This window comes from Calonectris borealis, chromosome 9 (genome assembly GCF_964195595.1).
Source record: "Calonectris borealis chromosome 9, bCalBor7.hap1.2, whole genome shotgun sequence".
Lineage (NCBI taxonomy): Eukaryota > Metazoa > Chordata > Aves > Procellariiformes > Procellariidae > Calonectris > Calonectris borealis.
The window spans coordinates 25,387,245-25,405,382 of NC_134320.1; the positions used below are offsets into that span (position 1 = coordinate 25,387,245).

Sequence of the window (18,138 nt, forward strand, 5' to 3'; positions counted from 1 at the left end):
GGTCTTTCATGTATTTGAGGAAAAAGACAAAGTTATCAACTGTGATTAGTGACTATATTGATGTCTTTCCGTACCATCTGCCCATTACACTGACACGTAACCAGAGATACTGACTGTAACAGAGATATGCAAGTGCACATAAAATAAAGAAAATCAGGCATTAATTTTTGAAGCCATGTTTATGCACCAATTTTTAACATTATTTTGAACACACTGCATAATGAAGATGAGGACAGCCTAAAGACTGAGTATAGGACAGATGTACCCTATATTAACTCATATTCAGCCTGTATTTTACAAAGAGAATAACGTATTGCCTATACAGAACATGGATCGTCAAAAATTATTTTAAAAGGTATTCAGCCACGCCAAAAACATGTCTTCGTGGATGATGAGCAACCAAAAAATAAATTTGAAATTTTGAGAAAAAAACATTAGATATGTTAGTTGAAAAGGCCTTTAAAGAGCTAAGAGCAGCTAGATCTTGATGTGAAGAATCCTACCACTACTAACTCTTCTCCACTGTTACATTTTGTGATACATAACATTGGAAGTTGAATTAAACTACACATAAACATGACATTTACATCTACAGAATAAATTTCAAAGGAGTTATCACGACATAGTGTTCAGACACGCGTTCCTAGAACTCTTCTAGACTACATATGAACATCCTTCCATGTGAGAGGAAGAGATGAGAGGAGGTAGCAAGAGACCCAAGTCTTAAGAACCAGCACAGAAACACACCACACCAGCTCGGAGGTGCGTTAATCCCAGGCCATTTTTGGAAGCAACCTGAGCCGGCAGCGCTGTAGCTAAGTCATTCAGTAGGCCAACAGATACGCAGGATATTATGTGGTTTCAACAACGAATATGGAAGTAGATGAGTGACAACTTCATGAATACTTTCACATACATGTGAAAAAATCATTCACTGAAAATAGTAGATGGGGAGACAACGTCAAAGCAAATTTAAAAGCTCAAACACAATCTCAAACTTGACTTGAGAATGTGAGCATGTAAGACAGACAGCCTTGTGAAGATAAATTTTGGAACTCATGACTGCATTTAACAGCAAACTTAACAAGCCTTCACCTTGTATTACCTCTTAAGTTGCCCTATGCAATTCTGCAGGCAACCCATACCTTAAAGAAAAAGTCAGCAACCATTCCTCCTCCCTCCCTCACCTCCTTGACAGTTATTCCTCATCACACCCAACCAAGCCACAACGATTCTGAAAAATACAATGGACATAAAAAATATAAAAGTATGAATTTTGTCCAAGACCTCACTACTTTAAAAAAAAAAAAAAAGACAGAATCTGGAAAAGTATCAGGAAATTGGTGGAAGGGGATAGCATATTCTATTTTAAGTGTTATCACCAGTAGGACTGCAGCTTTGTAGTTTTACTTTAAAACATATTAATTTCACTGAAAGGATAAAATACCATAGACATGCATTTGGCTCAATCTATGCTATGACATTTTGGTAAAGGTCTGTCACCTAAGCAGAATGGCATCATTTTCCATGAAGTACTGATCACATCAAAAACGAGGAGACAAGAATTGGGGAATCAGAGATAGCAGGTGATTAATAACACACAATTCATACACACTATGCAAGTTTTAAGTAGCCCTTTAATACCAAGATGTGTGGAGTATTTCATATACAAGAGATCATACATAGATCTAATTAAAACAAAACGAGGTGATGTGGGGAGGAGAAAATTCAGTACCCATAATAAAGAATAACAATCCAGGTGCTGTTTTTTCTTTTTCTTCCCCTAGTGTTCTTGCTCACCTACGTGAAGGCGATGGGGACCGGTAACATACACCGATACCTGCACGTGATCCGTCTGTTCCCACAGACAGCTATCAAAGTCTTCCCGCTTTGCCATCTCACTGCTGCAAGAAGTTATGGCCAACGTTTGACAAGTTTAATACTTTAGCTGTTCACTCACATGTTCACATTAGAATTCATATGTATTTTTTTAAAAAAGCAAGTTGCAATACTGATGCATCAGAAATGCAGATACAAATCCAAAACTGAGTTAGCACTTCAACAACTGAGTTCATTTTAAATATCATTTAAAGCTTTAAATCTTAAAACTTTCTAGTAACACAATTACCTCAACAAATAATACACAAGTTTACTTAATTTTTTTTAATAGCTAGAAGACAAAACACTCTGTATACACATACAGCCTGCAGAGCGTTGAACAAATTAACAGAACAACTGTACCATACACGAGAGAATCCCCTCAAAAAGGGGGTTTCGGAAGCACGGGTGGGCAGCGACCAGAAAAGGCACACAGACCCGCACGACATCACCCTCTTCGGCGCGGACGGGTTTTTAAGCACTACCGCTGCGGCACCTACCCCGCTGGAACTTGCAAACAAAGTGCCCGTGCTGAACGCCGACGCCGGTGAGCGGGGCTTGAGGACGCCTCGGCTCCCGGGAGGCGGCAGCGGTTTCCTCCCCGCCGCTGCCGGCGGGCGGAGAGACAGCGGGTGACTGAACACCTGCAGGGGTTCGGGGTTTGGTTCTCCCTCCTCTGAAGTTCTCCCGCCGTCCCCAAACGCCTCCTCTCCCCGCCGCAGCGGGCGAGGCGGCGGGCGCAGCCTCCCCTCAGGCGGGCGCAGCCGCCCTCCCCTCAGGCGCTAACGGAACGCGGCGGCGCCTTCCCGCGCCGCGCGAGCCCGGGGCGTGCCGGCGCTCCCACCGGCGGCCCCTGCGCGGGCAGGCGCTCCGCCGCCCGGCCGCTACCGCCGCCCGGACACGCGTGCCCCAGCAGAGGAACGGAAAGCTTCACTCAATTTAAAAAATAAACCGGAGCCGCTGCCCAGCACATACACCCCCAGTACCGCCAGCAACGAAGGGACGACCGCACTCACCGGCCCGCTGCCCGCCGCCGCTGCTGCCGCCGCTCCGCGCTCCGCCGCGGGTGTGCTCCCGCCGCCGCCAGCGACCGGGTAGTCTCACCGCCCCGCGGAGGCTCCGCCCTCCCCCGCCAGCCCCGCGCTCTGATTGGACGCTCCGGCCTCCTTCTCCCCTGCCTGTCTCCGCCCCCCCCCCCCCCCCCCGCGGCCCCGTGCCGCGTGGCATTGTGGGGCTTGTAGTCGCGGGTGGTGGACTACAAACCCCAGCGGCCGGCGCGGCTGCCGGTTAGTTCCGGACAACGCCTGGTGTGTGGTAACAGCGGCGGACGCTTCCTCCTCGCAGGCGCTTCCGGCGGGGCGGCGAAGCCCACTCGAGAGCTCCGTGGGTTGGGGGCAGGTGAGGTGCCGTGCCTTGCCGCTGTCCCTCCTTTCTCAGTGCGTGCCCGCGGAGGAGCGAGCGCGTTTGGTGGGGGGGGTCCGATAGTGTGTTTGCGCAGGGCCTGGCTCGCCCTTCGGGGCTGCGCCGCGTTAGAAGCGTAAAACTCTTTCCAGCATTAGGGCCTGACTGAGGGGCGGCGGGGGAGGAGGGGGCGGGCGGGGAAGCGGTGGGGGCCGCCGGTAGCTCCCGCCGCAGGTGAGCGCGGCCTTGGGCCTCGCCGTGTGGGGAAGGTGGAGGGTGTCCCGTCCCCTCCCTGCCGGGGAGAGGCTCCCACCCCTCCGAAATAGGGAGACCTGTTTCCTCTCCCCCCGAGGCGGAGGTGCAGCGGGGCGAGGCTTGCCCTTCTCCCCGTCCTTCCCGCAGCCCTCCGGCGCCGCGGGTGGTTTGGGGCCCTCCCCGGTTTGGGGTGGGGGGGGAGCGGCCGAGGGGGGCTGCCCGGCTTGAGGCCCCCCCTCGGCCTGGGCCGCCCCGCGCTGGCCGGCCAGCCCCGGGAGGGCGGCCGGGGTGGACGCCCGGGCCTGGGAAGCGTAGGCCCGGATGTGTATTATTTTTAGCTCGTCTTAAGGCCGGAGTGGAGGGCTGTCAGGTGAGCGCCAGCGGTCAGTGCCTCCGCAGGGGGGGGAGAGGAAGAAGGCATCTCGGCTCCTTCCCGCAAACCTGGCGGCTGCGGGGCCGCCCCGCTCCGCAGCGGGAGGCGAAGTGGCGGGCGGGGAGAGCAGATACCCCGGGCTGTGCTCCTGCGGGTAACTGAGCAGTCTGGGGGGACGGTCAGTGCCTGGGAGTCCCACTGAACTGCGCCCTTAACTGGGGAGTTTGGTTGGTTCCTTTCCTGTCGCTTACACATACTGGGGCCAGGTTTGTGCTGTTCCTCTTATCAGAGGAACTAATTGCCCTCTGGTATGTGTTTACTTGTTGGAATGTATTTGTACGTTTGAAACTGTGTCTTACCTGTTAGCGTCTGATAGAGTAATAGCTTTACTTTCACATTCCCAGAGAGAAACAGGGATATGTTGTTGTGATTATATATGCTAAGGACCGTGACCTGTTTCAGTTATACTGTATAATAATGTTAATGTTGCTAACTAGTGAAATTGGGGCACAGTCCAGGAGGCTATGATTTCTCATGTGGTAGGCAGACACAAAGGCTGGGTGTATTATGACAGACAATCACTTCCATTTTGAAGTTCAGGATTGCAAAAGAATATGAACTAGTTGTAAGCCTGACTTCAGAGTAGGCTTGGATTTTGGGTTTTGTTTGGTTTTTTTTTTAAAGTTGATATGATTCTAAAAATAGACATCTTGGGTTTATTGCGAGTTCGTGTGGTTTCTGAATTAGTCATCCGAATTGCTCTTACAATAATCAAATGCATAAGCAGTTTTTCTTTGTCAGAGTGAACTCAACTGTAAGTGGCTATTATATGTGTGTGGAGATGTTTAAAAACTGCATATCTCTATTCTAGTGAGAGGCATTTAAACATACTTTTAAAACTTCAATGCTATTTTCTGGTGACATTCCTTTTGTTAACTCTTCAGTGAAACTGCTGGGTGTATGAGTTTTTTTTTAAGTTTCTTGTTATCTTTACTGATTTTAAAATACAGAGATTGTTATTGTAGCAGTTGATCTGTATGCCAATGCCAGTTAATTCAACCATGCTGTCATGAAGTCACCTCATTTTTAAAAAGAAGGAAAGTAGTTCTGTATCTGAAGCATAAAGCTTTTAAGCTTTGTACCATATAGTCCAAGTTATACAATGGGAAATAATTAGTCTATAACTGAAATACAGACCTGGCAGTTAAGTTACCATCTGACAAGGAAAAGGAGTGTGGGGTTTTTTATTTAAGTGACCATTAATAAGGGAAACTTAATTACCAAGCTATGCGTGGGGTATGCATAGAGTTAAAAGAACATACTCGGCAATCATTTTTAATTCTGTAAAATTTGCAACTGTAATTAGTAAATTACCTAAACTCCCTCCTCCCATGCACACTGGTCTTACAAATAGGAGCCGAGCTCTTTGCCTCTGAATTCAGGGTAGAATTCATGCTGCTGTTTTCCTTCCCCCACTTTCTTCCTGAACTTAAATTAGTTTTCCTGGTAAATCAGGGGTCTCGGATCAGGTTGAAGGTAAAACCTCCTCTTGAATCCTCACTGCAAAAAGTGGAGCAGAACTTCTTGGCAGTAAGGATAGCCTTTTCTAACAGGAATAGAGTTGTAATTTTTGCTAGAAGCCAACCACTGAAATAATCATTCTGGTAGGTCACTGCCTCAGGCCTTATTTCTCTTTAATACTTTTCTAAAAAAGAGTATTAATGTTTAAGTGCTTAAAGTTTTCCAGATCTAAAGGTAGATGGAGCCTGGAGAAGGGAATAGAAACATCAGTGTATGGGTAGATCTACTAATGACATAACTGAAGATTGAAATCCTGCCAGCTGATACCTAATGTTGCTGTTGTTTTAAAACTCTTTAAAAGTTGTAATCATGAGACTGTGCTCTCTTCTCTTTAAACACTGTTTCAAAAGATAGTGTTTAACAAACACCTTTCTTTCATGGATACCTTGCTTATTTTCATGCTGGCCAGTGAGCAGATGTGGGTTTGGGGAAGATTACTACACTCTGATGGTTATATTCTTATTAAGTAGCTCTGCAGTTCTGCTACTTGATTTTAGTGCATGACCAAAAGTCTGTCAGTAAATGACACAGATTAGAGAAAGCAAATTATCACCTTAAATACCGTAACAGTAGTTGTACATTTTGGGAAGTGTGGTGTTTTTTGCTATTTGCCCTTTTTGGCTTACAGGAAGTTTATCTTAATGTAGTTTTTTTTCTGATAAATTTCAGTTGAATGATTTAAAATGTCATTGGATGGATATGGGGGAATACGTCTATCAAAGAATCCTTCCAAATTTGTTCCTCATCTAAAATGTACCAGTTCTCTCAGTGTTTGCTGAATAGCTGGAATAATATTTTAGTGCTGGAACTTAAAGGTTAGAATGTAAGATTTGTACTGACAGTGAAAGTATATACTCCATGTTAGTACATCTCTTGGAATGCAGCTTGATGTGTTTGATGGTTTAAGACTGAGCAGCAGGATTGTATTAGCTGGCGTCTTAGCATAGTTCACAAATTTAGATTCTCTTTAAATTCCCTGTATCATTCTGTACATTCTCTATGATAGTTGATTTCATCTGATGATGTAGCATGAAGCATGACTTCTAATTACACATATACAGATTTGAATCTGTGGGATCACTGTAACAAAAAAGACCAGGCTTGCATGCAGATTAATATTTGGCAGTCTGTGTATTCCAGACAGCATATCCTACTATCTTCTCCTTGTCTTCCCCCTCAGAACAATTAACAAGTTTGCCAGCTAAGTAACACCTTTTTTGCATCTTACAGCAATTTGCCAGGATTTTCTGAACTATGCGACTACGTTGTGCTGTTCTAATAAATCACTTTCTCATGGAGTCTTATTCCATTTTTTTTGAGAATGTAAAAAAAACCATTAACAAATGAAACTAGTGTAAACTCATCTCAAATGAAAGATTCTTTTGAGATTGTAGTGAACTGAAGTTAAGCTTTTCGAAGGCAGTGTTGCCATAAAGCTTGGCAGCTATGCAGATGGCTGCTACTGAAAGCTCCTAGTCGCTGCATGACAACGTGCATTAAACTTCGGCTTTAGTCAGGCCATTTTGAAGGCAAGTGGACTTTCTAATAATTTATCTAAATACTAGAACAGAAACTTCAGTTTGTATGGGGATTTGGTCCATAATCGGGACTTCAAAGATATTTGTCTGTGGTTTAGTGCAGCTATGACAAACTGTCTTTCTGTAATGCAAATAAGTGGGGGTTTTGTGAAGATTTTTATCCCTGCTATTTAACACTAGCAAAGACTGCAGTGCGTCTAAGTTATATCTGAAAGATGTGAAGAAGTTGATCCCTAGCTGCAAAGACAAATAGTGTGGCAATGTTAGCAGTTACTTGCATGACAGCATGACACTACCTAGCGTTGTATCTTCTGGAAAATGGAAAGATTTCTGGAATAATGAACTACCAGTGTGATATATTGAATATATTTCTTTTCATATGTTGGCAACAAAAGTATTTGATGTTCTTACGTATTTCTTGTGCGCATGTATATTTAAATCTAGCTCTTGTCTTCAGTCGCAACACTTGTATCCTTTGTGTTAATATAAATCCAAGGTTTTGTATTTTGTTTGGAGACTGTCCGTGTCTAGTAAAGAGGTAATAGATGGTGTATAATTGTTTTTATACAGGGGGTTTAACTGTACCATGGATTAGTAACAATAGCTTATGGCTCTTCAGGAGAAAATGAGTTCTTCATGGTAGTCCACACTGTAATAGGTTTTCATCATCATAAAAATCCATCATTTCAGTTAGTATTTCCTTTTCTTTGTGGATGCTGCTAACCCATAAAAACAAGTAATTATATCTAATGGTTATTTTGTCCTTTTTTCCCTTCTTTCTATGATCAAAAGTCTTTTGGGTAGACTAGAACAATGTTCAATGACCTGATTTAACTGCTTTAAAAACTTATTCTTTTGAGAATACAGTACTCTGGATAAAAACTTGCAGTAGATTAATCTGTGAATGCTGTCTTCAGTGGTGCTTGTAAGTGTAGTATCTTGCATGAGTGTGTATTTTTACCGAACTTCCAGAAACAGAATTAAACAGTAAAACAAAGAGCTCTCCATCCACTCTGCCCTTTACATGCCAGAGTCTTTAGTGCAGGGAATATGCATGTATAATAAATGGGACAGCTTGTACTTGCAGTTGTGAGTGAAAACTTGTTCAGACAAGTTCCCTTCCCCCTCATGTGAGGAGACCTTGCATGAATTTATTTAACTCTGAAACAAGTTCTTTAAAGATATTTAACTTTTTGAGGAATGATGAATATATGCTTGTATTCTCCCATGTTCTTGACAGCTGTAAAATATCTATGAGTAGATGATAAAAATGTGAGAGTCCTGATTTTTGCAATTCCATCCATGTGGACATATCTCATCTATACAGACCCCTTTTTAAAGTCTCGGTAATCCTGTTCCGTGGCTATAGGAATCTGCTCACGTATGTCATGTTGAAGGGTTGGAACAGTAAGAGAAACAAAGATGAGATTTTGCAGTAAGTAGTCCATGTCAGAAGACTTGTATAAAGAGCAGTTGCTTGTTACTATATTCACGTTTGATTTTTCTTCAAATCATGTTTTAATGGTTGGCTGTTTCTGTAGTGTGACCAGTTCTTCACTTGTTTTCTCACTTTTGGATATATTCTTGCTACCTAATCACATGCTTAGATGAGACATGCATATTTGTAGTCATCCAAGTTCTTCTCTGTGCTTACTGGAATCAATAACAAATTTCACTTGTATAATTATAGCTAAACTACTATATACCTGCCCTGGGCAAAAAAGAATGTCTGTTCTTCTATTTAAACAGCTTGAAGATTTTTAGCCAGTGCAGAGCATAATGAGGAACATAGCTTGAAGAAATATCTTGGCATTTTTTAACCTGTTCCAACTATCGGGAAGTGATATTGATTACTGTAGTAGCTTTTGCTATTCTTAAAATTTAACTTTTTTCACTTTTTACTAAAATATGAATAAAATCAGTACACGAACATACAAATGCCTGATGTCTGAAGCTTGTTAGTAGGAAAAAATCTCCTCTAGTGCATTAAATACTCCAAGCAAATCTAAAAATTAAAACTCTGAATCTCTTTCTGTGTCTCTTTATTTCTAACTTGGACTTTAGGTCTTTAAACTCAGTTATATAAAATATTTTAAAAGAAACTTATGAACAGAAAATATAGCAGGCTGTAACAAAGACTTCTTATGAACTGTAGGGTGACGTTTTTTCTTTTCCACATAATTTCAAGGTCTGAGCAATGATCACTCCGTGTTGGATATGATGAGCTGGACTGGGTGGAGAACTTCCAAAACCTAGGTTCAGTTACTGGAACAATAATTTTCCATTGAGTTACCATAGCTGTTGACACACCCTGAGTGGAAACACGACTTAAGGCTTCTGCTTATATAAAAAAAAAGATGCAGTATTTGGAATTCAAATGGGCAGAAAGTAGGCACTGATCTCCAGCAGAATCACAACTTGATGAATATGCAAAAATATGGAGTATTTATAGGTAGTCTTAATGTTAATTGTCATAATGCAACTGTATGGGCTTTGGGTTTACAACATGTAATGCTTTTCAAGCTTTTTATACGTGTGAGTTGTTAGGAATCTTATGCCGCTGCTTATGAGGGGTGGCAAGAGTTTTGTAATACACATCAGATAAAATCACTTCTTTCAGGAAAATGAATTCTGTAATAACTTGAAGTAAAACGTTTTTGTAGTACCTTACTCTTTCAAATATCTGTTCGCGTAACAGAGTTCAATTAGGATTTTGAAGTTACATGACGTAGTCATTCCATACTTACTGAACTCATGTCATAAGTAATTCCTAGTTTCTAGGCAGTAACGAGCTAATGTTGTTCTGTGCCTTTTCATTTTTAGAACCTGTCAGTCCTGAGCATTCATAATTGTGGTTTTTTTGTTGTTTTTTTTTTCTCGCACGACCTAAGGACAATATATTTTTCGAGTTCTTCAAGTATTCTTGCACAACGAGGAAAAAGAAGAAACGTTCCAGTGAATGAGGAGTTTTTTGCTTCTATAGTGTTTTCCTTGAGAAGTGGGTCTTTGAATGAGGATGACAATGGAAGAGATGAAGAATGAAGCAGAGACCACTTCTATGGTTTCCATGCCTCTTTATGCTGTTATGTACCCTGTCTTTAATGAGGTAAGCTACATTTCGCTTTAGAATGTAATAATACCTTTTACATTGGGAAATATGATCACAGTAAAAGGTTGCTCATCTTGATTGGGAAAGCTTTGTGTCTAACACCATCTTCTTTCTATGCATTGTTTTACCCTTCTTTCCATGAATACAATTTCATGCTCGTCAAAGATTGCTAGCTGTCTTGGCCCTGATCTTTTTGTTACCTTTTACAGAGGATTTTCACAAAATGCTAGGTCCTGCATTCTAAGGCAGGAAGTAATATTCAGTTGAACATGTACCTGTGAACAGCTTGATACGTTTTAATTTTACTGCTAATGGCTATAATTTAATAGGATATTTGTTTTCTGCGAGTATCAGAGATGGTCAAGATGTTCTCAAAAGCTTCTGTCAGACTTCTGCTGTAGGCTGGATAAATGCAAAATATGTCCAGTGACATGTTTGATTTTAATGTTTTTATTTTGGGGGGAAAGTCTTTCCTTTGGGATCAGACTTTATAGTATCTCTCCCTCAAATGAGACCAGTAATTTGAATGCTTCTGTCAATTCCCTTTTCATTATGCTAAGGCAACGCATGAGTACTTGACTTGTTTTGTTCTGATAACGTTAGAACTGCTAATAATTCTAAACTTTTATTGCAGCTAGAAAGAGTAAATCTATCTGCAGCACAGACACTGAGAGCAGCTTTTATTAAGGTGAGAAGTAACTTGTATCAAAGAATGATTGTTTAAAAGATAAACCATATATGATGAAGCTAAAAAGTCAGCTGTCTTGTTTTCTTGTGTCTTTGTATTTGAAGACTGCATCCTTGATCCAACAGTCTAAAAATAAAGTGGACAGTTGCATGGGCTGTAAGTTTGAGATGTCTGCAAATGTTATGAGTAGAAATCTGAATGGTACAAGCATATTGAGCAATTTTAAACAAACATGTCTTGTCCATGTAGGACAAAAGCTTAAATGAGGTCAGTGAAGGTAATAAGATAATAAACTTAGTCTAAATATGACAAGATTATGTAGAATAGGTGCTCATGAGAAATAGGCATGTAGCAGACTTTGAAAATGGTTTACAAAGTGAATGGTAATGGGATTTTTTTGTGGATGAGGATAAGTTCAATGTTCGTATTTCCATCCAGCAGTAAATGGAAAAAAGATTCTTCTAACTTTTCTATTATATTCCTAAAGAATGAAGATACAGATATTCCTTTATACTGCTTTATTGAAGTGGTGATCTTTTGAAATTCTTTAAACAAAAATAATTGTAGACATGACATATCTTAACACGTGAGCTGTGTGACTAAGTAATACTCCCCTGTTTCTACACTTAAATCTAAGTGTACCTAGACAGTCTTAGGTCTCAACTAGAGCTCATACAAGTTAAATGTTTTTACGACTGGTGGTAAGAAGCTAAGCTGAACGCAAATAATGTAAAAACTGAGATATTGGTAGAAATGGTAGTGCTAGCTAAAAAAACCGCACACCCTTGTTCTTATTCAATACAACATAATTTTTTGACAGCAGCACAGGTAGTGTGAATACCTCCAAAGGTAGTCTAGCTTAGCTTTACTTAGATATGTCATCCATCAAAAGGTTTTTTCTGAAAAAGCAATTCCAAGATGATGTTTGAGCATATGATGTGATTCATAAGAGGCACATTTATAAAATGTCATGTGGAAGATGGGGGAGTAGCACCTGTGTTTGAGTGAATTAAATCCCAGTGGATACAATATCTTTGTCTCAAGGTTTAGTGTTTATGAAAATATAACAGAATACAGAATTTCATGAAAAACTTTCTTATTCAAAATGAAATGAGTGGAAAGGCTTATTGGAAAAGTTGTTTATACAAAATCACTGATGTAATCCAAGAAAAATGGGTGTTATAGTGGAAGAATGGTTTTCAGTGTAATCTGCTAGTCTAAAGCCATTAGACTTTTAAAATTTCTAGCAAAACTCCTGCAGTATATGAAGCAAGCTACATGAAAATCTGCCTTTGTGCTTGCAATGTTCAGGTCTTGCATATTTAAGAATAAAAATTTTCTTTGCCATGCAGGCTGAAAAAGAAAATCCAGGTCTTACACAGGACATCATTATGAAAATTCTGGAGAAAAAAAGCGTGGATGTGAACTTCACAGAGTCTCTTCTGCGTATGGCAGCTGATGATGTAGAAGGTAATATCTTATCACTTGTGTTGGATAAGTGTATTTTTAATTACACTATTAACTAAGAACATGCATTTCTCTATGCCTATTTAAAAGAAGTTATTTGTTTCTTAATAGATTTTTTTTCAGCATGGTATAAAAATATTTGTATTTTCTGAATACCTCTTTTGGAGAGGTTAAATCTCCCTAAAAAACATACCTGACTAATAAGAGAAAGAAAGAAAAGGAATGTTTATGTGGGTGCATAGTTCACCTTTTGCAATGCTAACAACCAGAAAAAAGCATATATGGAGTATAATAGTCACCTTCCTTTTCTCTGCTTCAAATTAAAAGCAGTAGTTATACTGTCAGAGAAGGGGAGCATACAGTAGGTTTTAAGTTATTCTAATACTGTATTTGATTAGTGTAGTGTCTTCAGTGTCTTGCTTAAATAAAGTAAGATGGGCTTTTTTTCCAGCTTGCAGTAATGAAGATTATTGTTGCACTGTGTTTCTATTGATGCAGAGTGTATTCACTGCAGTTTTCTGGTCATGGCTATTTTTGTGCTGTTCACCTTCAAACATAACATGGCAATACTGCTGCATTTTGTGAAGTAGTGTTTTTAGCTGTCAATAGAGACTTGAGGAAAAACTAATGGTATTTTTGAATATGTTGTTCTTGTTAGAGTATATGATTGAAAGACCAGAACCAGAATTCCAAGATCTTAATGAAAAGGCACGAGCACTTAAACAGATTCTTAGTAAGATTCCTGATGAGATCAATGACAGAGTGAGGTTTCTTCAGACAATCAAGTAAGTACTGTATTATGTATTTTTCTGCAGATTGAGGGGTCGAACTTTGTATTTAAATTTGAATGTTCAAATGCTGTAGAAGACGCTAGCAACACTGTTCCCGCTGGAAAGGAGCCTGATCCATGCTTATAAACGAGCAGACAGGGTTGAGGATTTTTAGCGAGAGCCCCATGTTACTAAGCCGAACTTCACTTGCTGATTCCTAGTTTGAATTCCTGTGTCACTGGTCTAGCTCTTTGCATTTGGTCTCCCTATATCCTGTCTGACACTTATTCTGTAGAGACTGTTTTAAGAAGTATTTGACTACTAGAAGGGGATTAAATTCCAACATTTAAATAGGATAGCTTAAGGATATTACAACTATCTTTTTATTGCCAAATAGGGACATCGCGAGTGCAATAAAGGAACTTCTCGACACAGTAAATAATGTCTTCAAGAAATACCAATACCAGAACCGGCGGGTATGTGCAATAACTCTTTTACAATATTTTTAATAGTAAAGGAGGAAACACATCCTTTTGATAAAAAGATGAATAGGAGAGCTTAACTGGTCAATGACTTAATACTTTAACAACATTGTTAAGGGATTGTTGTGTGGTAGGTCTCAGCAGTTTTATAGGAAGAGGATGATTTTTCTGTATGTCTTCTAAAAAAGTCAAAATTCCTATACCTACATAATGTTAGCCAATCTTCTTCTCACTTTAACATCAAGATTCTGACTGTACCAAACAATATGTGAACTAAGAGTGTGTTCCTGGTCTTTTTGTTTCTTAGGCGCTTGAGCACCAAAAGAAAGAGTTTGTAAAATACTCCAAAAGTTTCAGTGATACTCTGAAAACCTATTTTAAAGATGGAAAGTAAGTATGTTTTTGTAGTAACATTTTATGTAATGAAAGGTCCCGTTGACTAACGGGAAAATAAGACAAGGTTTTGGGTATAAGCCACTTTCTTCAGGACTTGCCTAATTTTTTTCCTCACCTGTGTCCTCAGACCATCATGGCTGCTTTAAAATACTTCTATTCCTTTTGTAATGCCTTTGAGGAAAGGGAAGTCTGTTAAATGCACCACCATACAACATCCGTGTGCAGTATTAGCTTTGAATTTGAATATGTGAAGTTAAATTTCATGGCCTTGTGGGGTTTTTTCAGTGTATATACAAGGACAAAAAAGTTATGAATGCTTTATTGAAAAAAGTAGTCTACCTATTTGAAGTATCGTTTGCAAACACTAAACAGTTGTGCAGTGTTTTCTTTCATTTACATTTTTCTTGGCCTTTCTTCATAGCTCCTTATAGTGCTTCACAGTATTTGGAATTACTCAGCTGATTAATCTTTTTATATTTGAACATTTTAGCCTTCAAACGGAGGCTTTTTTCAGGTCTTCACCTTGGGTTTTGAAGTCACTATTCTTACATATTTCACTGTCGTGACTGTTTCAGATGATGAGTGTATCCCCCTCAGGTTTTGACAGTGCCAAAGTGTTCTATGTGCCACTGTTTTAAAGATGAGAACTAACTTTCATGTCTGGTCTTGTTGAGCTTGGCAAAGACTAAGAGCACCCAGGGGATGGTGCATTATTAAAGGAGAGAGAAGTTTTGAGACCAGCTGTGAATACTACCTTGCTTCTATCAAAGCATTCTTTTTTTTTTCTCCTCTTACCAAAATTGGGGCTAAATTTGGTTATGATACCAAAATGAGAAATTTAGACCTTGGTAGCTTTATGATTACTGAAAAGATGTATAGGGAAGTTTTCACATGAACTAGGTCTAAACAGTCTTAGTTGATTAGAAAACTATTTGACTGAAAAAACGGGGAAAGAGTTGTATGTGTTGTGCATGTACCCCAACCATACTGGAAGAGACCTACGTGAAGTGAATGCTGTGCTGTGTATTGTGGGCATAAGGTTAAAGTATGTTAAGTATTACCAATATTGCAAAAAATCCCAGGTAGGGCTTGTATTTCATATGCTTGTGGACTCAGAAGTAACTTGTATCTGTCTGAACTCCATATTGAATAAGATACCCTGCTCCCACCAGAAGGTAACAGCACTAAACAAAAGTCTTGCTCACAGATGTCATTACTGAGCTGAAAAACTCAGTGACCCCACACCTCTTTCTTAACAAAAAGATAACTAAAATAGTATGTTGCTTCCATATGCGTGCATGCTTATGGTATTTCTTGAGGAAAGAGTTGCGAATTCTGAAATTACTAGGGGATGAAATGTTCAACTTTGAAAAGAACAAGCGTTTAATGATCATCTGCTCCATTCTTTTTCTTCGTTAGCTAAAACCCCAGAATTAAATGATTGAGGTGTCAATGATGATGGAGAGCCAAAGTCTTTAAGTTCTGCCAAAAAACATAGTTATCCTAGTGTTAGCTATGCAAATAAGTCTATCTGTTTGCCAGCAGTAAGTTTCAGGTAGATCACGGTATGGTAAAACATCAATATGCTTCCAATTTGCAGAGCCTAGATGCCAATATATTTAGTTGCCCAAACTTAATGCTGTATTTATTGAACGACATGTTTCTAAAAATGTCTGAAGCAATATCTTTCTCTTTTAACAGGGCAATAAATGTGTTCATAAGTGCCAACCGACTAATTCATCAAACCAACTTGATACTCCAGACCTTCAAAACTGTGGCCTGAAAACTGTATATGTTGAGAGTTGTACTTTTCAATGGTGGATAGGGTACCTTTATATGTAAATTTTAAAGTTTTGACTGTATAAATTATCAGCCCCTCTTGAGGGGCCTAATGCAGGATTTTGAATGGGATTATTGCCATCTTACACCATATTTTTGTAAAACATTGTAGCTTAATCATAATCTCACAATGAAGATTTTGCATCACTTTTTGCTATTATCATTCTTTTCAGAATTATAAGCCAAAAGAATTTACGCCTTAATGTGTCATTATGTAACATTCCTTATAAGAATTGTAAATATTTGGTGTTCTGTTTCTGACATTTTAACTTGAAAGCGGAAAACTGCAAGATTATGTATTTAACAATATTGGTGGCAAATATTCAATAAATAGTTTACATCTGTTAGACTGTCTTTTTGTATGTGAACAAAAATGCATAACTCATCTTTCTAAAACTGCAGAACATTCATTAAATGGAAAAATTAAAATTATTTGGGTGCTTAAAGCTACTGGCAGTTCAAAAAGAGTATAAAATGAGTTTTTTTCCTTAAAGCTGAGATTTTGGCTGTGATCTAATACCAGACCAGAATACCAGAATAATTCTATTAAAATGTCTTTGACAAAATAATAAAGAACTCCAGAAGTGAGATGTGCTTTTGTTTTTGATAGAAACTGTATCTCACTTCTTTCTTAATCTTCTGTTAGTGGTAAGTTAACAGGTTTTACTCCTAGCATACTCCAAGGTTTTGAGCAGAGGATTACTTTAAATATATGCAGCTGACTATGCAGCAAAGGGTGAATTAAAAATATTAAGATAAGTGGGTTTTATATTGGTACCTTTTGGGAGGGAGGAGGAGAGAAGAAAGAACTCTTCCAGGTAGCAATAGTGATACTATGCATGCCATAAGGCAACTATTTTTTTCAGGGACTGAAATCATGCGAGACCTCGATTGAAAAAACTTGTCTGTGTGGATGGTTAAGAACTGCTGATAGACAGATTCAAGTATTATCCTTGTGATTTCATGGTAATATTTCACAAGTTCTAATGAATATCTTGCATGCCCCTTTGAAGTGCACCTTGAGTTTATTGTGAAATAGAATTGTTACAGAACAAACTTCTGAAAGTCTTCAAAATATTTACATGGCCGTAACTAGTAAGTTGAGGGGAGAATGTGAAGCAGTTTATAAAGCTGCACAAGCTGTTGCAGGAGGATCACTTCAGACTGAAAGAGCACAATTGCTACAGAACTATTCCTTGTTTAGGTAGAAATGATGAAGAAAGGGTACAGCCAGACTTCTCTTGCACGCTGGCCTGGTGCCGTATTGCTCGTTTGGGGCAAGTGCCTTATCCAGAGTTCAACAGCTGGGTCTTTGAATTTGGTTATCTGCGTAAATGATCTAAAAGGAGAAAATGATATCTGCAGCCCTCCAAAATAGCACTGGATGTTCTGCTGTATATCTGTGCATGGAAATGTTTCCTTGATGAAAGCACTGACTGTAGTGAAAGATAACAATGTGAAGGAGAGTATTATGTAAAAATGAGTTTGGAATGTATGTTGTGAATTTCTTGGTTACATAAAGCTATAAACAGGACATGGTCCTTAAAGCTTGCTGTTCAGGCTGTTTTCTGTTTTGACAGTGGTGTTTTGTGTTTACTAGCAAATTGAGCCTAGTAACATGACAAAGGGATAAACAATTTATAGTTAAAACTTTTTGTTATTTATTAAACCTTGGCATGCTAAACTTATTTCTTGGAAAGTGGTAGAAGGGAAGCAATGTTAGCAGTTACAAAGGAGGCAGCCTGACTAATTTAGAGTAATATTTGATTTGCATCTTTGAAACCTGTGAGTAAAAAGCTTGAGTAGTCTTCCTTGCAGATGATGTTAATTTACGGCATAGCACCAAAGGACTTAATGAAAACTAATTAGTTAGGTAGAAGAAAGGGAAAGGCACCCAGAGCTTCTGATACTTCATTTGTCTTGAAAAAAGTGTTTGGTATTTGGGGAGACTGCACCAGTGACTGTAAGGAGAGACATGAAAGCTTGGGTTATACTTTGTGAATTGGACTTAATTCCAATAAAATCCTGAGATTTTTCCATCTTCTTGGATTGAGAGAGACAGTAGCTAGTGTTGGCAATCCTTATTAGTTGAATGATGTTTATGTCTGCAGGTGTATTAAAAAATATAAAAAAGTTTGACTTGGGTCCCAAACAAGATGCTGTGTTAGGTCCTGTAATTGATTCCTTGAAGTTAAAGATCAAAGAGGCTATCAAGAAATGAACTGTTCCTGTTCATCAGTTCTTCCTAAAACCTTTAGTGGGTAAAAGGTACCAAGTATAGGGCTAGGCTTCAGGTAGTCTGGCCAGTATGTTTTGTTTTATTTTAACCTTCTTGTGATTTCTTTTTGTACCCTTAAAAGT

At 39.4% G+C, this 18,138-nt stretch overlaps 2 protein-coding genes across 4 annotated transcripts in view; one reads left to right on the top strand and one right to left on the bottom strand.

The window, feature by feature from the left end:
- The window catches only part of SERPINI1 (serpin family I member 1), a 61,402-nt gene extending 58,393 nt beyond the window's left edge, over positions 1-3,009 (bottom strand). Inside the window, exons 1-2 of one of the 3 annotated variants that reach the window (XM_075157436.1) lie at positions 2,895-2,977; positions 2,379-2,522 (exon numbers count right to left, since the gene is read on the bottom strand). The gene's annotated coding sequence lies outside the window, so the exon portion shown is untranslated. Of the gene's footprint in view, positions 1-2,378; positions 2,523-2,894 lie in introns of all 3 variants that reach the window. The other 2 variants (XR_012674698.1, XM_075157435.1) reach the window with 2 other exon arrangements.
- Positions 3,010-3,154: 145 nt separating this feature from the next.
- Positions 3,155-16,124, top strand: PDCD10 (programmed cell death 10). The gene is made up of 8 exons (XM_075157438.1): positions 3,155-3,276; positions 9,918-10,132; positions 10,770-10,823; positions 12,176-12,293; positions 12,949-13,075; positions 13,458-13,536; positions 13,850-13,932; positions 15,640-16,124. Exons 2-8 carry the CDS (start codon positions 10,037-10,039, stop codon positions 15,719-15,721), a joined length of 639 nt encoding a protein of 212 aa, XP_075013539.1. The 5' UTR covers positions 3,155-3,276; positions 9,918-10,036; the 3' UTR covers positions 15,722-16,124.
- Positions 16,125-18,138: the final 2,014 nt, after the last annotated feature.

Coding starts and splice junctions, on each gene's coding strand:
- PDCD10 (XM_075157438.1), top strand. CDS start 10,037: ATGAGGATGACAATGGAAGAGATGAAGAATGAAGCAGAGACCACTTCT. Junction 10,824..12,175: donor TGAGAGCAGCTTTTATTAAG/GTGAGAAGTAAC, acceptor TTTGCCATGCAG/GCTGAAAAAGAAAATCCAGG. Junction 13,537..13,849: donor ACCAATACCAGAACCGGCGG/GTATGTGCAATA, acceptor TTTGTTTCTTAG/GCGCTTGAGCACCAAAAGAA.